This window comes from Balaenoptera physalus, assembly GCF_965194825.1.
Source record: "Balaenoptera physalus genome assembly, chromosome: 2".
Lineage (NCBI taxonomy): Eukaryota > Metazoa > Chordata > Mammalia > Artiodactyla > Balaenopteridae > Balaenoptera > Balaenoptera physalus.
In genome coordinates this window covers 45,536,258-45,554,090 of record NC_138883.1, presented here as the reverse complement: position 1 = coordinate 45,554,090, position 17,833 = coordinate 45,536,258, and the positions used below count along the sequence as shown (strand labels likewise).

The 17,833-nt window shown below is 41.4% G+C and overlaps 1 protein-coding gene across 1 annotated transcript in view; it reads right to left on the bottom strand.

The window, feature by feature from the left end:
• The window catches only part of TBPL2 (TATA-box binding protein like 2), a 39,892-nt gene extending 22,476 nt beyond the window's left edge, over positions 1-17,416 (bottom strand). Inside the window, exons 1-6 of the mRNA XM_082450523.1 lie at positions 11,563-17,416; positions 10,603-11,218; positions 7,907-8,262; positions 7,031-7,118; positions 4,941-5,032; positions 1,425-1,592 (exon numbers count right to left, since the gene is read on the bottom strand). Coding sequence (XP_082306649.1) covers positions 1,425-1,592; positions 4,941-5,032; positions 7,031-7,118; positions 7,907-8,262; positions 10,603-10,656 — 758 coding nt within the window. The 5' untranslated portion in view covers positions 10,657-11,218; positions 11,563-17,416. The remainder of the gene's footprint in view (positions 1-1,424; positions 1,593-4,940; positions 5,033-7,030; positions 7,119-7,906; positions 8,263-10,602; positions 11,219-11,562) is intronic.
• Positions 17,417-17,833: the final 417 nt, after the last annotated feature.

The following is a 17,833-nucleotide window of genomic DNA, read 5'->3' as shown; positions in this document are numbered from 1 at the left end:
CATGTACCCTAGAATTGAGGCAGACATCTTTCCCATGCTCGGAAAAAGTTGGTTCAAAGAAAGATAGACAGGAGGTGCAAGGTTGAAGATCTGAAAGATAAGATGGAGCATGTGTTGAGAGACTCTTAAAAATGAAGGATTTACTATGAATCTATGAGTTATTCCAAGATTGAAGAAAGAAAAGGACAGATAAAGAGGCAATATGTCTTGCATGGGGGACTTACCAATGAACTCAATGGGTACCTCATAGGCACTTAATAAGCCTATGCTGAAAAAAACTGATGCAGAGGAAAAAAGAAAATATAATCAAGGGGAAAATAAATATTGCCTGAAAAGGATCATAAAAGCTAAATCTCAGAATGAACAAATTTTTTTGGAAAGTTAGGGGAAGAAAAAGGCAATTTTTAACTTCTGTCTAGGTCATGTCTCAAAGGAGAGCTAACAAATGTCAGCTCACAAATGTTAGAGAAAGCAGAGCTAAATGATCCCTCTCTACTCTATTAAACAGAATGATTGCTCAAAGGCAAAGGGAAGGAAAAGTAGAATGAAAGGACTTCAGTTCAAGCTAGATCATGAACATTTAAGAGCATCTGTGATTCTAAGGCAGTTCGAGTGCCCTGGCCCAAGTGTATATCCGAAGGGGTGGTGGCATTTGGTGTTTGTCAGTCACCCTCCATCACGGCTCTCTGAGGGCCTGGGCAGGCTGGGAGAAGCACCGAAGCAGCTGAGGGAGGAGGAGGAGGAGCATTTGCTGTTGAGATGGAAAGTTACATTTGAAGAAGCCAGGCAGGCTAGAGATACTCCCAAAGGAATATGAATCCGTGAAAGAAGAAACCATAGTGGGGGCTACAGCTACACACCGAAAAAGAAAACCCTTGAACAAACTCAACAGGACGAAAACTAGATAGGATTGTCTTCCTAGAACGTGCTAGGGCCATTCTTTTTTCATCTCCTCTCCAGCCCTTTCTCCCCTCACCAGCTGTCGGCCCTTCCTACTTACCTAATCCATGTCATACCCCTTTCTCTTCCGGCCACTGCCACTGCCCCCCAGCCAGATTTGTTTAGAAATCTATACATCAGGGGGTCTCAAGATGTGGGCCTCTGGACAGCAGCACTGGCATCACCTGTGAGCTTCTTAGAGCTGCAAATTCAAGCAGAATCTCTGCATACCACAGCCCAGGCAGGAATGTGTGTTGATAAGCTGTCCAGGTGATTACTTTGCAATTTAGTTTTGAGAACCACTATTTCAGAAGATTGGACACACATGGTAACCAGTGAGGACTTAGGTATAGCATCTTAACCTTCTCACTTATTATAGTTTTTTAAAAAATTATATTTTCTCTGAAAAATACATTATATAAGCAGCCCATAATAGAACTTTAATAACTTGGGAAACTCAAAGTTAAGTTATGCAACAATCATACCTACTGAACTGCTGATGGGTTAGCACCAAACCTTCCAGCCTAATAGGAAATCTCACATCACAGCTTCCAACCATGTTCTGAATTTTAAAATCGAGGAATCTGGCGGGAAAGCCCAGCTTCTGCACCACACGAGCATACTTTCTTGCTGCAAGTCGAGACTGCTCTTCGCTGGGGAACGGCAAATGTAATTAAAGATGTCTTAATCACTACGACCGCTAACTAGCTGGGCTGTATTCACCCACTTCCCTGATTGTATTTTTAGCATACGTACCATGTTTATCTTTCAGTGTATACTAGGAAGCTATAGACTTTGAGGAGAAGGACCTACCTCCCCTACTTTTGTCCCTAGCACCTAGGAAAGGGTATGGTACAATGTACAGTTGTTGAACTGAATCATAAACAGATTTTTGTCTTCATTTGCCATCTTTCACATATAAGGTAGTTTTTTCTTTTACTTGTTTTAAGTGCTATTAGGTGAAATTAACTATTCCACTGGTTCTCAAAAAGTGTCCTCAGGCCAGCAGCAGCATTACCACCTGAGAAGTTGCTAGAAATGCAAAGTCCCAGGTCCCACCTCAGACATGCAGACATTCTGGGGTTGGGGCCCAGCAATCTATGTCTTAACAAGCCCACCAGTGATTGTAATGCTCACTAAGGTTTTAGAATCATGCATCTGGTCTAAAGGTGTGTGCCATTTAGATGGGAACAGCAGTAACAAAAATAAGGACACATACATACATAGAAAAAAAAAATCAACACGAGGAAGTAAGTTACGTGCCAACTGAGTGGCACAGATAGGATGCCAGAACTTGGAACTTAATGGGACAAATTATATACTTAAAAAAAACCATGAAAATACCTCAAAATCTGCCCAATGTTGCTCAGGCTTTCTCACGCAATTGTCATTCAACTCATACTCAATATGAGAAAGAAATAGATTCATCCAACTGTGTGGCTATGTTCTTCTAAATGTTTGTCCTACTCCACCCTTAAATCCATGGCAGAGAATGTGAAATTCTGAGATTTGGGGCTTTATTTTTCATTAGATACTTTTCAATGGTCACTACCAAAATAAAAACATTGAGTAGCAGGGGTTGCCAAACAGGGGCAACACCTGCTGGGTGAATCCTATGAATTCCACCCTCTCTTATGCGTTATCCCCATCTTTAAGTTGAAAATCAGAAGTACATTAAAGAAAAGCCAGATTGAACTTATTTGCCTGGACAAAAGGGAGCAAGCGGTAGAGTCTCTTTCCAATCTAGATCTGTCACAACACTGTGCCATTTTCACATCACCTCATTTCATGTTGATTCTCCTCATCCATTACCAACTCCTGAAAAGTCCCTAGCAAGGCCGTGTCCCCAAGATAGCAGTGAAATAAGTGGTTTCCATTTTGAAAAACCACATTTTGCTTTAAATGACCCATTACATCTCCCATAGTGCTAATATTTATAAGGTCAAATTTCAAGAATTTGCATAGCCTTATAGTTTCTTGTATCACACAGAAATTCCCATTCAAACAACTAACAGTTAAAGTCTACATACATTTTCTTGTACAAACACTAGAAAATAGGTTGAGAACCTTGAAATTTCACCACCAGTGGTAATTACCACTGATAAATTTGGCCCCTCTGCATTTTTCTGTGCAAAGGCAGGTATCCTGCACTATGCAAACACTGATTATTACAACTAAAGAGAATACGTTTGGATAAATTTTTGGAGATAATTCTGATATCTCTTATACTAACCAAACTTTCACAACTCTCTATCCAAAACTCAACAACCAGATAGATTTGGATAACAAATATCTCTTATAATCTGAACTCACCATCCAACCTTTCACTATCAGATTTTGGGAACCAAATAAATTCAGATAGGAAAAAAACACTCATGAATCTGTGTGTTCTCCCCTCCCCCAACTTAACATCCTTCCAACTCAATATACTATACATGGCTAAATAATTTTATTTTATGATTTATTCAAAACTGTATTGCTAGAAATTTGTTCCCTCTGCCCGTGTTTTAAACAATGCTGAAATGAACATCCTTGTAGTTATCTTGCCGAGTTGTCCAAAAATGACTTAAAAATGGAGATTTCTAGGTCAAAGGATACACAGATCAACAGAAGAGAAAGCCCAGAAACTTACTCAGACACAGGTAAAGAACTTAACATGTGAAAACAGGTGGAGGAGAAATACAGTAAAATAGATTCTTCTATAAATGTACTGGGACACTGACTGGGCATTTGAAAAAAATTATCTTATTATATTGAAGTAAAATTCTAGAGCTGCTCTGCCCAATATGGTGGCCACTAGCTACATGTGGCTATTTAAATTTAAATTAATTAAAATTAAATTAAAAGTTTAGTTCCTCTGTGGTATTAGCTTATTTCAAGTGCTCAAAAGCCACATGTGACTAAAGGCTACCACATTGGACAGCACAGATACAGAACATTTCCATCATCCAGAGAAAGTTCTAGATGAGTCAAAACATTAACCTCCTTTCTTCAATACAAAGCAGGACCTGAAAAAAACCAGAAAAATATATGGAGGTCAATACTTATATCATGTTGTGTGTGGAGAACGCCTTCCTAAGCATGAAGCCAAGCACTGAAACCATAAAGAAAAAAGCTGGATAGACTAACCATACACACAGAGAATTAAATTGCATTGAAAAAAACCCATAAAATACCACTAACATTAATATGGGAGAAGTATTTATGGTATAAAATGGTGAAAATACTTAAATACCAAAAGACAAATATCTCCATAGAATATCGGGCAAAAGATACAGTAGGTAGTTTATATGCTTACGAAAAGTTAGTCTCACTACTAAATCAAAAGAAATGTGATTAAAACAACTTTTTGCCGATCAATCTGGCAAATATAAAATACAATATTAACACCCACTGTTTACCAGAGAAAATGAACACGAGGTGCATCTCTCGAGCACGGAGAAATTGGTACTATCTTTCAGGAGGATAATTTCCTACTCGTCCTCCAACACTTAGAGGGAAGAGCAGCTCTCCCACTAGTTCTATGGTGAAAGGATCTACATCAGCACAGGGCTACCTCTGCATGAGATCCAGGAAAGACAAGCCTTTAAGAGATGCCTCCTGAGTGAATGCTCAAGCTAGTGGTCAAGAAATGTCTAATTTCCCTCCTTTAAAATGTTCTATCCATTCTTCTGCCTGCAATGAGGAAAATACACAAGAACTACTTTCCCAGGTTTATAACAGGCTTTACCACTACTATAGACTTTTTTTTTTTAAATATACCTTAGAAACAAGTTGTAATAGCCTAGTGAAGCCCCCTTCACTATGGGGGACTGTAAAGTGGGATATAAGTCCGTATTATGAGGCTGAATGTTTTTAACCCCAAATTTGGCACTTCATGAATTTAACTCCTCAGCAAAGTATTTTGCTTCTACGATGTGTTTTAGAACCTTAATGCCACCCTTCCTTGTTTTACATAGTGAATTATCTGTCTGGTAGTGCGGGAGGACGGCTTCTCTTACCTTTTGGCTCCTGTGCAGACCATTTTCCCAGAGCTAAATATGAGGGCTGTGGTCCTGGGCTCTCGGATCCTCATTATGACGGCGGCAAACCTCTACACACAGAAGCCAAAAGGACAATTAGCCTCTGCTAGGGGTTAACACTATTCCAGCTGACCAGCTGAGCTGGACATGAAAACAGTGTTGAATAAATTGAAATTTAATGGGAAAACTAAAAAATGTCTGGGTCTATTTTCCCACATTAAGGTTAACAAAATGATCATGATTCTAAAATGTACATACTTAGAAAAAACAGGTAAGAATAATAATAGTAAAGCTAAAATTTAAGTACCTGTTATGTTTCAGACCCTATGCTAAGAGCTTTATAGGTTTTATCGCATTTAACCTCATGACAGGACTGAGTTGAATCCATTATAATTCCCATTTAGTGCACAGGGAAACGAAGTGGTTATTTAACTTCCAACATTATACAGGAAACAGTGAAGTTGAGATTTAAAACCACGACTATCAGACTCCATGCTTTTTGCTTTGATATACTTTTCTTTCAAAGACTCTTTGAGAAAAAAAAAGTATGAAGTATGTTACAGCCTTGCCAAGACTCTAGAACGTACTAAAAAGCAGCCAAAATATAGAACAGAATATATATATATTGATAGGCATTCTGAAGATGAATAACAAAAAGTTGATTTGTCAAGTTCTTGCCCGCCATAGTCCTCAATGTGGTCCCCGGGCCAGCAGCACTGGTGAGTCCTCCAAGCGTTGCTGACGCAGGGGAGGGCTGAGAACGACCTGCCTGCCACATCGACTTCCCCCATTAAGCTGGGAAGGAAACTGGGGTGGGTACCATGCAAGACTAAAGTTCCATGGGTTAGAGCCGCCCCACAGGACAACAGATCACTCCAAGGCCAGACTGGCAATTTCAGATATGAAGTGTTAACAGTAAAAGAACCCTGAGTCAGCACTACACAGAGCCGAGCAAGGACTATTAATGTTTTCTAGGTGTTTCCTAAAAAGGTAGTGCTCTCACCTGGCATTCATTTTGTTAAATTCTTAAGGCAGCTTAAGTGCCAAGTCAGAATTTTTCTGGCTGTCAAGTCCAAGTTTGGACAGATCCTGTATACCAAACTGAGAGAGCTCAGGATGGTGGAGAATAAAATATGCTTAAAATGTTGATTGATCAATAGTGTGGTCCATCATAGCTACAGCCATAAAAATCCTAGCTCATCACTGGGTTTCTGTCCTCATCATAGCCGGCTATGTGAAATATAAATAGGAAAGCTTAGCTGCATTTGGTAACATTCAGGTAACACTTCAGAGGTCAGCAACAACACTACACAACAGGAAAAACAAATACTTAATTTATAAATAGTTGATGTTGGCAAGGTCCTCTGGGTTCCGACTAATATGGCCTTTCTCATCTAACTCCATAAATCCTCCACCACCCAAGATAGTGAACTTTTTCCTAGTAGGGACCAGGCCTCACTCATCTTTGTACTAAGTACAGAGCCCACCAAACTGTTAAACATTGACTGAATTAACAAATCCACTTCCTAGGTAAATAGACCATTGAAAATGGGATGTCTGGCCTTGGGAGGACACAAAAAAGAATAGATTTTATTAAACTTTGAGGGAAAACAAAAAAATCCCTCAATCTTACACTTGAACTTTACACTTTAAACAATTGAGCTTTCTCAGGTAAGAGAAACTGTAAATGGAAAAATACACAGGTGTCAGGAGATAGGACAAAAATTAGAAAAAATTATTTCCAGGAATATGATGACATTGTAAGAAAGTTAGCATTTCCATAGTCAGGTTGAAAATAGTCATACTGAAAGGTCTTTCTGAATGAAAAGGGAAAGAACTTTTAGGAACTGCTCAATAATTACTGTATTCAGCACAGAAAATGAGATTATTTTTTATAAGTTCAAAACAGAGAACAAGCCAATTAAACTTGTGTTGCCAAAAGCTTTTCACTAACAAATTTTTTCTTTTTTAAAAATAAAAACAAAGGAATGAGTCAATATCATGATCATATGAAGGAAAGAAAATCTAAATCAAACCTAACTGTGGAAAAAATTACTGGGAAATCTTACCTTTGGGTTATATTCTGCATTTTTTGCATGCAAAGCTATTTTCTTCAGATCCAATTTACAGGCCAGGTTTACAGTGGAAACTATATTCCTAAAGAAATAAGTCAACCTATGTGATGAATTGGGAGATTGGGATTGACATATATACACTAATATGTATATAATGGATAACTAATAAGAACCTGCTGTATAAAAAATAAAAATAATAATTAAAAAAAAGAAATAAGTCAACCTAAGTTATACCAGATATAAAAAGTAAAAAATAATGAAAACGTATTAACTTCCTCATTTCATAGGTTTAGGTGACTTCCTAGGGGGAGAATTATTCTAAATGTGAAATGTATAATAACACATTTAGTGGTTAAGACTCCTCGCTTCCACTGCAGGGGGCGCGGGTTTGATCCCTGGTCGGGGAACTACGATCCCACATGCCACAAGGCCAAACAAGCCAAAAAATAGCTTTTTCTAAAATTTCCTGCCTAGCTGACTAAAATTAAGTTTTAGATATTTTTCAAAATGTCTCAAAATAGAAATCACAACATCAAATCAACTTGCAAGTCAAATTCAATTTTACATCTTTATATCCTTTGTATTATTCCAACTCCAGCCACAATTTTCAACTAAAGTGCTTTACTATAAACAATACAATCCTTCAAGAATGTGTATACTCACCTTGAACTCCCACTTAGGAAATCAAGAGTTAGTGCTTCATTTTACAGATAACCAAACTGTCTAAAGTCCATTACGAACTAACAAAATCAAGGATAATGACATCTGAAATTCTCTTCCCTCCACTATTATCATCCCACTCAGGAATATATTGGTGAAATGTGTACTCAGAAGCATCACCCATTTAAAACAACAACAACAACAACTTACTGTAGTTGAGGCACAATTCCAGAACATTCTGAAACAGGGGTCACTGGTGTCATGGGAGTTATGGATGCCAGAGGCAAGGAGTGTGGTTTCTCAGGAGAGGGCTGGGCTGAGTCAGCATCACCAGGGTGGAGATGTGAATGGGAATTTGACCCACCGCTGCTGTTTAAGGCCAGGCCAACGTCCTGTTGGCTGGGTAATGGCAACCTACTTTGCCAACTTTTAGTTTTACAATTTTCTTCAGTTTCATGCTTGCTTCTAATGACAGTCTGGTCTTTATTTTCCTGGGTAAGCTCATCTGGTAGGAAGCTAAGATCCACAGATGAGAAATTGCCAGATGTTACTGTGACTTCTTCAAGCTGTGAATTAAACGTAGTCTCTGGATTGGATGTGTACACATCATAAGGCACAATTGGGCTCAGCAGGGGTGATCTGGGTGGAGCAAGGTCATCCTAGGCCATTCCCAAAACAGACAAACAAAACACAACAAACAGAACATCATGTCACAACAAAGGGATGCCACCTTGGCTGGCAGGCAGTGTGTTCAGGATGAGGCAGTTCAGGTAGCTTACATTCATGCCCTGCTCTTTCCACAAAATATCATTAAAATTCTACTGTAGGGTTACAACACACTTAATGAAAACAGGGAAGTATATCTTAAAATGCAGAAAAAGCATTTTTCATAAAATGTTTTCCCTACTTTGGTTAGACCTGTAGTAAGTTGCCACTCTAAATCCAATTTTGTAACTGCGGCAATTTGGCAACCATGCTCTAAACTGTGTGTACTTTGAAGAGTACAGATTTTCTGTACTCCTTAAGTTGATTTAAAGATTTTTTTGGACTTTTAAATTCGTATTTTAAAGAGAAGAGCAGTAGTGAAGGAAGCTGAGGAGATAGCTTTGAGTGCTGATCAAGCCTCCACAAGGAGCCATCTTCATTCCTTCTAGTCAAAGGAAGGAAAAGAAATCATTCCATTTACATGAATGTACAATAGGGAAAAAGTTATTGAAATTTAAATGACAAGACTAGTTTAAATCAACGTATTATACTTCCAGTCCTGGGAAGGCTGCTCAACTTCCATTATCATCAACCGAGGGAAAGAGGCGTGCAACTGAGGGAAGCAGCTAATGTAAAATTCATGGCCTTTGTTATGGAAAAAAATCCTTGGTACATATATTACCATCCACTTCACCCAAGTTGCAGGCCTGGATTCTAGATTTTGACCACTGCTGGCAGGATAACCTCACCCCTTAGAAGATCATACTTCTGACAATTGAACAGTCACCAGTGCCTTGTGCTGCATCTTCTTCATGACAAAGCTATTTAGCTAATGTCTGGCTAGATCCTGTTGAATTGTGCAGTTACCACAAGTCCAGCAGATGGCAGGGGTGACTAAATGTTAGAAGAAAACACTTAAGAAGAATGCACTTATTCTCTGGAAATAAGATTTGACCTTATTTCATTTTGAATTATGTTATTAGTCTCTAACTCCCTCCACCCCCATCCCACAGATGGGCCCTGAGGGACACTGAGGTGGGGACAATGGCCCAGATTCCTCTCCATTGTTTTTTTTGGCCTCTTCTGTTATTGCCAGAAAAGATTCCATCAGCCAATTTACACTAAAGCACTAATATCTGCAACTATCAGTGTCTCCCCTCCTTTTTCCCATTATGGCATTTTAGCAGGGGACAAAGCCTCCACCCAAAGAACTAAACTTCAACAAGGAATTTAAGGCAATGGCAACAAGATATCAAAGGGGGATGTTTTATGGCAGTGGAACCTTGACAGCCTCCTTTCCAGAGAACATGCTTACAGAGTATTCCCTGCATCCTTGGTCTTGCACCTAAAGAAACTTTTTGTTAAACTGTCTTTGCAGAGTCATTAACTCATCTTTCTCAGAACCTTTCCAGCGTGGGCTCTCCTTTTGCAATGTTAAACGCTGTGGGACTTCACTATTTCTACCTCATTGCTAACCATTGTCTATTTAAAAATCCGGGGACTTCCCTGGCGGCACAGTGGTTAAGAATCCACCTGCCAATGCAGGGGACACGGGTTCGAGCCCTGGTCTGGGAAGATCCCACATGTCGCAGAGCAACTAAGCCCGTGTGCCGCAACTACTGAGCCCGCGTGCTGCAACTACTGAAGCCTGCACCTAGAGCCGGTGCTCCTCAACAAAAGAATCAACCATAATGAGAAGCCCGCGCACCACAACGAAGAGCAGCCCCCCGCTCACTGCAACTAGAGAAAGCCTGCGCACGGCAACGAAGACCCAATGCAGCCAAAAAAAAAAAAAAAAAAAAAGAATCCGACACCCCCCCCCCCCCGCCGAAAGTTTTTCCCTTGCTTTTCTTTTTGAAGACTCCTTCCTCTCGTTTCTACAGTTCTTAAATTAAAAAACAAAACCCAAAACACGTAAGAATCACAAACTGAAAGAAGCCACAGGTGCCTCCAATTTGTATTCATACTAGACCAGGTTCGAGTTCTGTTGGCAACCTTGGGTAAGTTATTTCAACTCTCGAACCTTCTATTTTTTTCAACTGAAAGACGGGGATAATCAAGCCCACCTCCTAGGGTCGCTAGGAGTTTTATACGAGAGATAAAATGAAGGCAGAATCCTTAGTGCGCAGGACCCAGCGCTCAGCAATGGGCCGGGATGCGGACCCTGACTCTGGGACCGTGGCGGCGGCTTCCAGGCTCACCTGGGCGGCGCACCGGGCCAGGTAGAGCTCCAGGTACGTCTCTTCCCCCTCCATGGACGGAGGGCTCACTGTAGGGGGTTGGGAATCGAAGGGAAGAGCCAGCACGAATCAAGCTGCCGCTGAGTCCGACGAGGCGCGCGGGGCGCGGAAGCCATTTATCAGCCCGCGGCCGCACGTGGCGAGGCGGGGCCCGGGCCGGGGGCGGGGAGCCCGGGACCAGGGGAAGCCGGGGGCCCTTGCGCCGGGTCCGCGCAGTCCACGCTCCTGTAGACGCGCGAGGGAATAGATGAAGAGCCAGGCAGCGGGGTGCGGAGCTCAGCAAGGGGCCCACGGGTCGCGAGCAAGGGAAGGAGAGCTGGGGCTGGGAGGGGAAGACTCTCCTCGCTGGGGTGCTGTCACCACACCCGCCCACAGCTGAGAAGCAACTCGGCCTGCAAATCTGGAGATTTCCTTCCACCTGCGAGTGCTGCCTTTGCCTCCTGCAGAAAAGGTATCGGTGTTCGTAGCATGAAAGGTGAACGAGTTGGACAGTGAGAAAATAAATTTTTTAAAGATAATTTTTTTCTTGCGCAGAGCGAGTGGAATTTGAGGCGCTTTACCCAGTCAGGTGTTGCACCTTTTTTTTTTTTTTTTAGAATGTGTTTGTATGTTTGGTTGTTTTTACAAATTTATTTATTTATTTATTTATTTTTGGCTGTGTTGGGTCTTCGTTTCTGTGTGAGGGCTTTCTCCAGTTGCGGCGAGCGGGGGCCACTCTTCATCGCGGTGCGCGGGCCTCTCACTGTCGCGGCGTCTCGTTGCGGAGAACAGGCTCCAGACGCGCAGGCTCAGTACTTGTGGCACACGGGCTTAGTTGCTCCGCGGCGTGTGGAATCCTCCCAGACCAGGGCTCGAACCCGTGTCCCCTGCATCGGCAGGCAGACTCTCAACCACTGCGCCACCAAGCCCCAGGTGTTGCACTTTTATGTCATAATTACTTCTCACTTTCAAATCCCAGCTGGCTTTTTTCCGGTCTCAGACAATTCAGTCTAAAGCCACACATAAAAGAATGTGTTGCTGCACAGTTAGGGTTGATGCAGCTGAAGAAGGTAATGTAAAACCAAATAATCAGAGGATTTCCCCCTTTTTTGAAATTATTTTAATTTTTAGTGCCTCAGCTTTCATAAGAACTTACATGTGCGGAATGGTTCTATAAATATAATTGATACCTTTTATGTAAGATATTTCAAAATGTACATGGAGACGCACACATAAAATACGTCTTCCCTTCTAGCCTATACTCTCTGAGAGCAGGGATTTTGATTACTAACCTTTGTGCCTCTGTACCAAGCTCATAGATGATCAATAAAATTTGATCAGTGAATGAAAAACCGCCCTCAGAATGGAGCATAGTAGAGACAGAGAACTCTAAGAATCAGGTCAATAAAAATTGTATAGAATTTCTAATCAAGAACATAGGAAATATTTTGATAAAGCTGGAATTTTTTTTTATAAATTTATTTACTTTATTTTTGGCTGTGTTGGGTCTTCGTTGCTGCATGCGGGCTTTTCTCTAGTTGTGGTGAGCTGGGACTACCCTTTGTTGCATGCACGGGCTTCTCATTGCAGTGGCTTCTCTTGTTGCAGAGTACGGGCTCTCGGCACGTGGGCTTCAGTAGTTGTGGCATGTGAGCTCAGTAGTTGTGGCTCCCGGGCCCTAGAGCACAGGCTCAGTAGTTGTGGTGCACGGGCTTAGTTGCTCCGCGGCATGTGGGATCTTCCCGGACCAGGGCGTGAACCCGTGTCCCCTGAATTGGCAGGTGGATTCTTAACCACTGCACCACCAGGGAAGCCCAAAGCTGGAATTTTATATAATGGTTATACTAATATGTAATTAATCTAATGATTTATGTTAAGTGAGATAGCCTATCAAAAATGTTTAGCATAATACCTGCTTAGTAGCTCAAATATTAGCTCTTAGTTTTGTTATTAGACAAATATGGACCGAATTGTGTCTGCCGCTCCCCCAAATTCATATGCTGGAACCCTAATCCATGTAACTGGTGTCGTTATAAGAAGAGAGAAACACCAGGGATACCTGTGCACAGAGAAAAAGGCCACGTGAGGACACAGTGAGAAGGTGGCCATCTTTAAGCCAAGGAGAAAGGCCTCAGGAGAAAACAGACCTTCTGACACCTTGATCTGGGATTTCCAGCCTCCAGAACTGTGAGAAAATAAATTTCTGTTTTTTAAGCCATTCAGTCTGTGGTATGCTGCTATGGAAGCCCTAGGAGGCTAAAATATATGCTTATAAAGTGTCTCGTCATATGTGGTAGGTGGAATTCTGAGATGGTCTCCCAAATCTCCACCTTCTCCAGTTATGCAAACACTCATCTAGGTGCTGCTGTGAAGGGATTTTGCAGGTCTAATTAAGCACCCTAATCAGTCGACTTTAAGAAGAGAGACATTAACCTGAGTGAGCCTGACCTAATCACCTAATCAGGCAAGCCCTTAAAAGGAACTGGGCTCTTCCTGGGGAGAAAGATTCAGAGCTAGAGAAAGAATTACCATGAGGGAGATTCTCCATTGCTGCTTTGGAGATGGATGGGGTTATGTTGCAAGGAAGGTGGGTGACTTGGAGGAGCTGAGAGTGGCCCATAGTTGACACCAGCAAGGAAAGCGATACCTCAGTCCTATAGCTGCAAGGATCTGAATTTGGCCAAGAACAAAGAAAGGAGGCCTTAAAAGGAGCTCACCCTGGCCACTACCTTCATTTCAGCCTTGTAAGCTCTGAGCAGAGAACCCAGTCATGCGGTGCTCAGACTTACGACCTATACAACTGTGATCTTATAAATAGGTATGGTTTTAAGACACCAAACTTGTGGTAATTTGTTACTCAGAAATAGGAAATGCATACGTCATAAGTTATGAATAAGAATTAGGGACACAGATTTGCAGTGATCTGAAGGGCAAATGATAAAGCAAATGAATAAAATGTGATCAATTCTAATTTTGAAGTTATTTTCAAATAAAAAGTTTCAAAATAAAAGATGAGTGACTTTTGTGGATGTTTTCAGCTTTGGTAAGAGTTAATTTATTCAGAATCTTAAATTGTTCTGTTTCTGAGAATGAAAGATTGGTATGGTTTGGTTGAATAATAATTAATTGCTGGCATTCATTGAACTCTTACTATGGGCCAAACGCTATTATAAGTACTTCAAATCTGTGAACTCACTTAAACATCACAATAACCCTCTGAGGTAAGTACTCTTTTATCCCCATTTTACAGTTTAGGATACTGAGGTACAGAGAGGTTAAGTAACTTGTCCCAGGTCACTCAGCTTCTATTCAGAATATCTAACTCTGGAGCCACATGCTATGTATTGTCTCCCCTCAAAGTCTACATATGCCATTTCAAATTAGTAGTTTGTTTTCATTTGAACTGCAGTTGTTAATCTGTTTTGATTCTGATGGTTTTTTGTTTGTTTATTTGTGCTTCAGAATATGTAATATTTTGTACTTTGGCAAAAAAAAAACAACAACAACACACACACACAAAAACCCTACTGTATCCAAACATTTTAATTCATTATTTCTTAATTTACTATTGTAAAGATTAACTGAATTGAATGGGAGTATGTGTAAATTTTTATCAAGGACTTTGCACAAATAAAGTATTGTTTTTAATGTCTTTGAGAGAGTAATGCCAAGACTTAGATGGACCATGTCAATGATCATGAAGACTCTTTAAGAGAGGTCAACTCTATGAAAAAAAGGCTTTTAACTCTTATTTTAAGAGGCCCTGTCCCTCATCATAGAAAATATTAAAAAGAACTCACATCTCACATTAAATGTAATTTGTATGTAACTATTTAATAGTTGAATTGCCGTGACTAGTTGATATGTCACATTTTGTAGACACTTAATCAAATATACTAGTTTCAGTTTTGAATGTTAAAAACTTTGGAGCCAACAGATTTTTCTCAGCTCTCAAACAATTTTTTTTATTGGCCTTTGAAAAGCTTGTAGGCCCTAGGCACTGGGCCTTAGCCTCTAAAATACGATCACGCTGCTATAAAGTGGAGATGGAACTTCACTGTTGAAGGACTGTTAGGAAACATTGTTTCACTAGGGGGTGCTCTTTCCTCCCCATGAAGGGAATTCCTTCTCATTTGGGGAGCAAACAAGCTTCTGGAGTGAGTACAAAGCGGTCCATGCATCCCCTAGATGTTAAAATAAAAAGTGAATATTTCTCTGTGTCAGAAGACCAGGGGGTACTTCCAAAAATAATTGGGATTAGGGAATTCCCTGGTGGTCCAGTGGTTAGGACTCTGAGCTTTCACAGGTTCAGTCCCTGGTCAGGGAGCTAAGATCCCACAAGCCCCGGGGTGCGGCCAAAAAAAAAAAATTAGTATTAGTCACTGTACCAATCAATGCAAATATATTTGTACATATTTATACAAGGAGATTCAATGTTGTCAATGGCTAACCCAGCTGAAAGTGCTTGTAGAGTAATCTACGTTCGTACTACCTTGATAGGCGGTATATGTGAGGGGCAATTTTGCTGCCTAGGAATAAGCCGAAAAGCAAGAGTTTGCGTTAATGTGATTAGGTTTCTTGAGGCCATGTTAGGAGAGAACATTTTTTAATCCGGTGGCAATTTTGCTAGATGCAGCCTTCTCTTTCTTTTAGGAGCTCTGGACATTCATGGTCATGAATCTCTACATTGAGCTGTCAGTTCTCCTGACAGGCGTTTTATATACAAGAATAGGTAGGTTGATTTGAGCATTGCTTGAAGGTCTTGTCTAGATGAAAATTTGATGAATTCTTGTCCTTTCAGTAATTATCTGAAATAAAAATATCCCGCAATAACTCATCCTTCGCCTTTTCAGTGGATACGGAGCATAAACGTCAGCATCTGGGAAGGAACCTGTGTTAGGACTTAATCGAGGAGGCTCTGAAGCACAGTCACAAAGAACCCTCTTAGTCACCATAGCCTTGGCCCACCAATCTCAGAACATTGAAAATCTTGAATGCTAATGGCACCACAATGCCTCCCCGATAATGCCACTGCTTTCCTTCTCAGGTGGTACTGTGCTCTGCATGTAAAGAAGATTTGCAGTGTTTTAATTTTCCCAGGAAAATGGCTCAATTTCATGTAAAATTGAAGAGAAAAGTTAAAATTTCACAAGTTCTTTTCTCTTTGATTAATCCCCATTATTTTCTTTGTGTAGGTACCATCAGAGAGTTTCTACAGTAAGGAATACATGATTTTTTAAAGCATATAAATAGGAAGTGTTATTTATGAGCACAGCTTTGGCAGTTGCTACATGGAAACAGAACCAAATCAATCAGCACTGATTTGGGGCAGAAGAGAATTGCTTTACCGTTTCCCAAACTGAACACATCCAGGGAAGTCTGATCCCAGATGACAGCTACCTGCGCCTGCCATGCACAGCACATTAGGTTTTACATTATTTGCTTGGGAAACTACACATAAGGATTTCAGCTTCTGTCTTCTCACTGAACAACGCTATGTACACACCTCACTGAAATATGAACCTTTGCACGTGCCTGCGCTTGCATGCTGTATAATTAGAGTCAAGTTGGGAATGACTCTCCAGTACCATCTTTCCTCCCCAAGAATAACATTTAAAAATTTAATTCTGATACACATCCTCTGGAAACTTGAAACATGTTTACATTTCTCATGCAAAATCAGGTAAGCTTCTGAGATTGCAGCTGTTTACCCATCCGTGAAGGGTCTGCCTCAGATTTCTAACCCGGGAAATGCGAGAGAAGATTGTTATTTTCATTCCCTACTTCCATATCAAGTGGACTTCCTTTTTGCAGTCGTGGAGAGAGAAATATGCAGATGCGTATTAGGAGGTAGCAGTGTTCAGTGGTTAAGAGCCTGAACTTGGGAGTTAGATCCAGTTGGAATCTTTGCTTCATCATGCACAAGGATTGTGACTCTAGGCAAGTTATTTACTGTCTATGAGCCTTAAGTTTCTCCCCTGTGAAATGGAGCTAATCCTAGGTCTCTCCTAGAGCTGTGGTAAGGGTTACCGGAGAAAATCGATAGAGCACAGTGCCTGGCACATACCGAGTGCCCAGTCAGTGGTGGAGGGGTTACTAGGAATATTATCTGCAGCCAGATGGGAGTGACTACCAGCCCTCACTTCTAATGGTGAACATCTTTTAGAAAACTTCAGAGTATTCTAAAACAAAAGACAGGACCATTTGTCAGGAGCCTTGGCCCTTTAGAAATAGCCCATGAGATCACGTGGGGGAGAGTATGGTGTATAGAGAGGAGAACTGGCAGTGCAGCGAAGGCTTCCACACTCCCGAGAGGCTCTTGAGGGGAGCAACCTTTGGGAGGAGGCCCGGGCCGACGTGAGTGAGCACACCTACCCAGTTCCGGAGAGAAGGCTGCCAAGGGCTACTGAGTCACTTTTCCCTTAAACCAGGAGTCAGCCCCCTCACCCACCCCTTTTTTCCCTTCTATTTCAGAGTCACATCAGTGCTAAGAGGTACAATGAGAATGATAAAATACAATTACCATGATGACAAATGCGCAGGTGATGTTCTTTATGAAAATGAATTCTCCTTTGGATATGCTGTGCTTACTCAGAAGGGCCACTGAGTGCCAGATCTCCAAGTCGTGCTTCTTGTAAGTCAAAGGGAGCAACTGTTGGGAGAAATGTCCTAGGAGTGGCTCAGGAGAGACTCCCCACCTTTATTTATTTTTATTTTTTTTTTTAATTAATTAAGTTATTTATTTATTTTTGGCTGTCTTGGGTCTTCGTTTCTGTGCGAGGGCTTTCTCTAGTTGCGGCAAGTGGGGGTCCACTCTTCATCGGCGGTGCGCGGGCCTCTCACTATCGCGGCCTCTCTTGTTGCGGAGCACAGGCTCCAGACGCGCAGGCTCAGTAGTTGTGGCTCACGGGCCTAGTTGCTCCGCGGCATGTGGGATCTTCCCAGACCAGGGCTCGAACCCGTGTCCCCTGCATTGGCAGGCAGACTCTCAACCACTGCGCCACCAGGGAAGCCCGAGACTCCCCACCTTTGAGGAAGACCTGAGCACTTCACTGCTGATGGAGAGCTGGATAGAGCACTCATCCCCTTCATAACAGTTCCAAATATGTCTCTGTTTGACTATTTTATTTCAAGACAACTTATCTGTCATCTGCCCCCAATATGGTTGCTCATCCATTACTCTGTGCGAGACACTTTTTAGCTGCCAACGAGG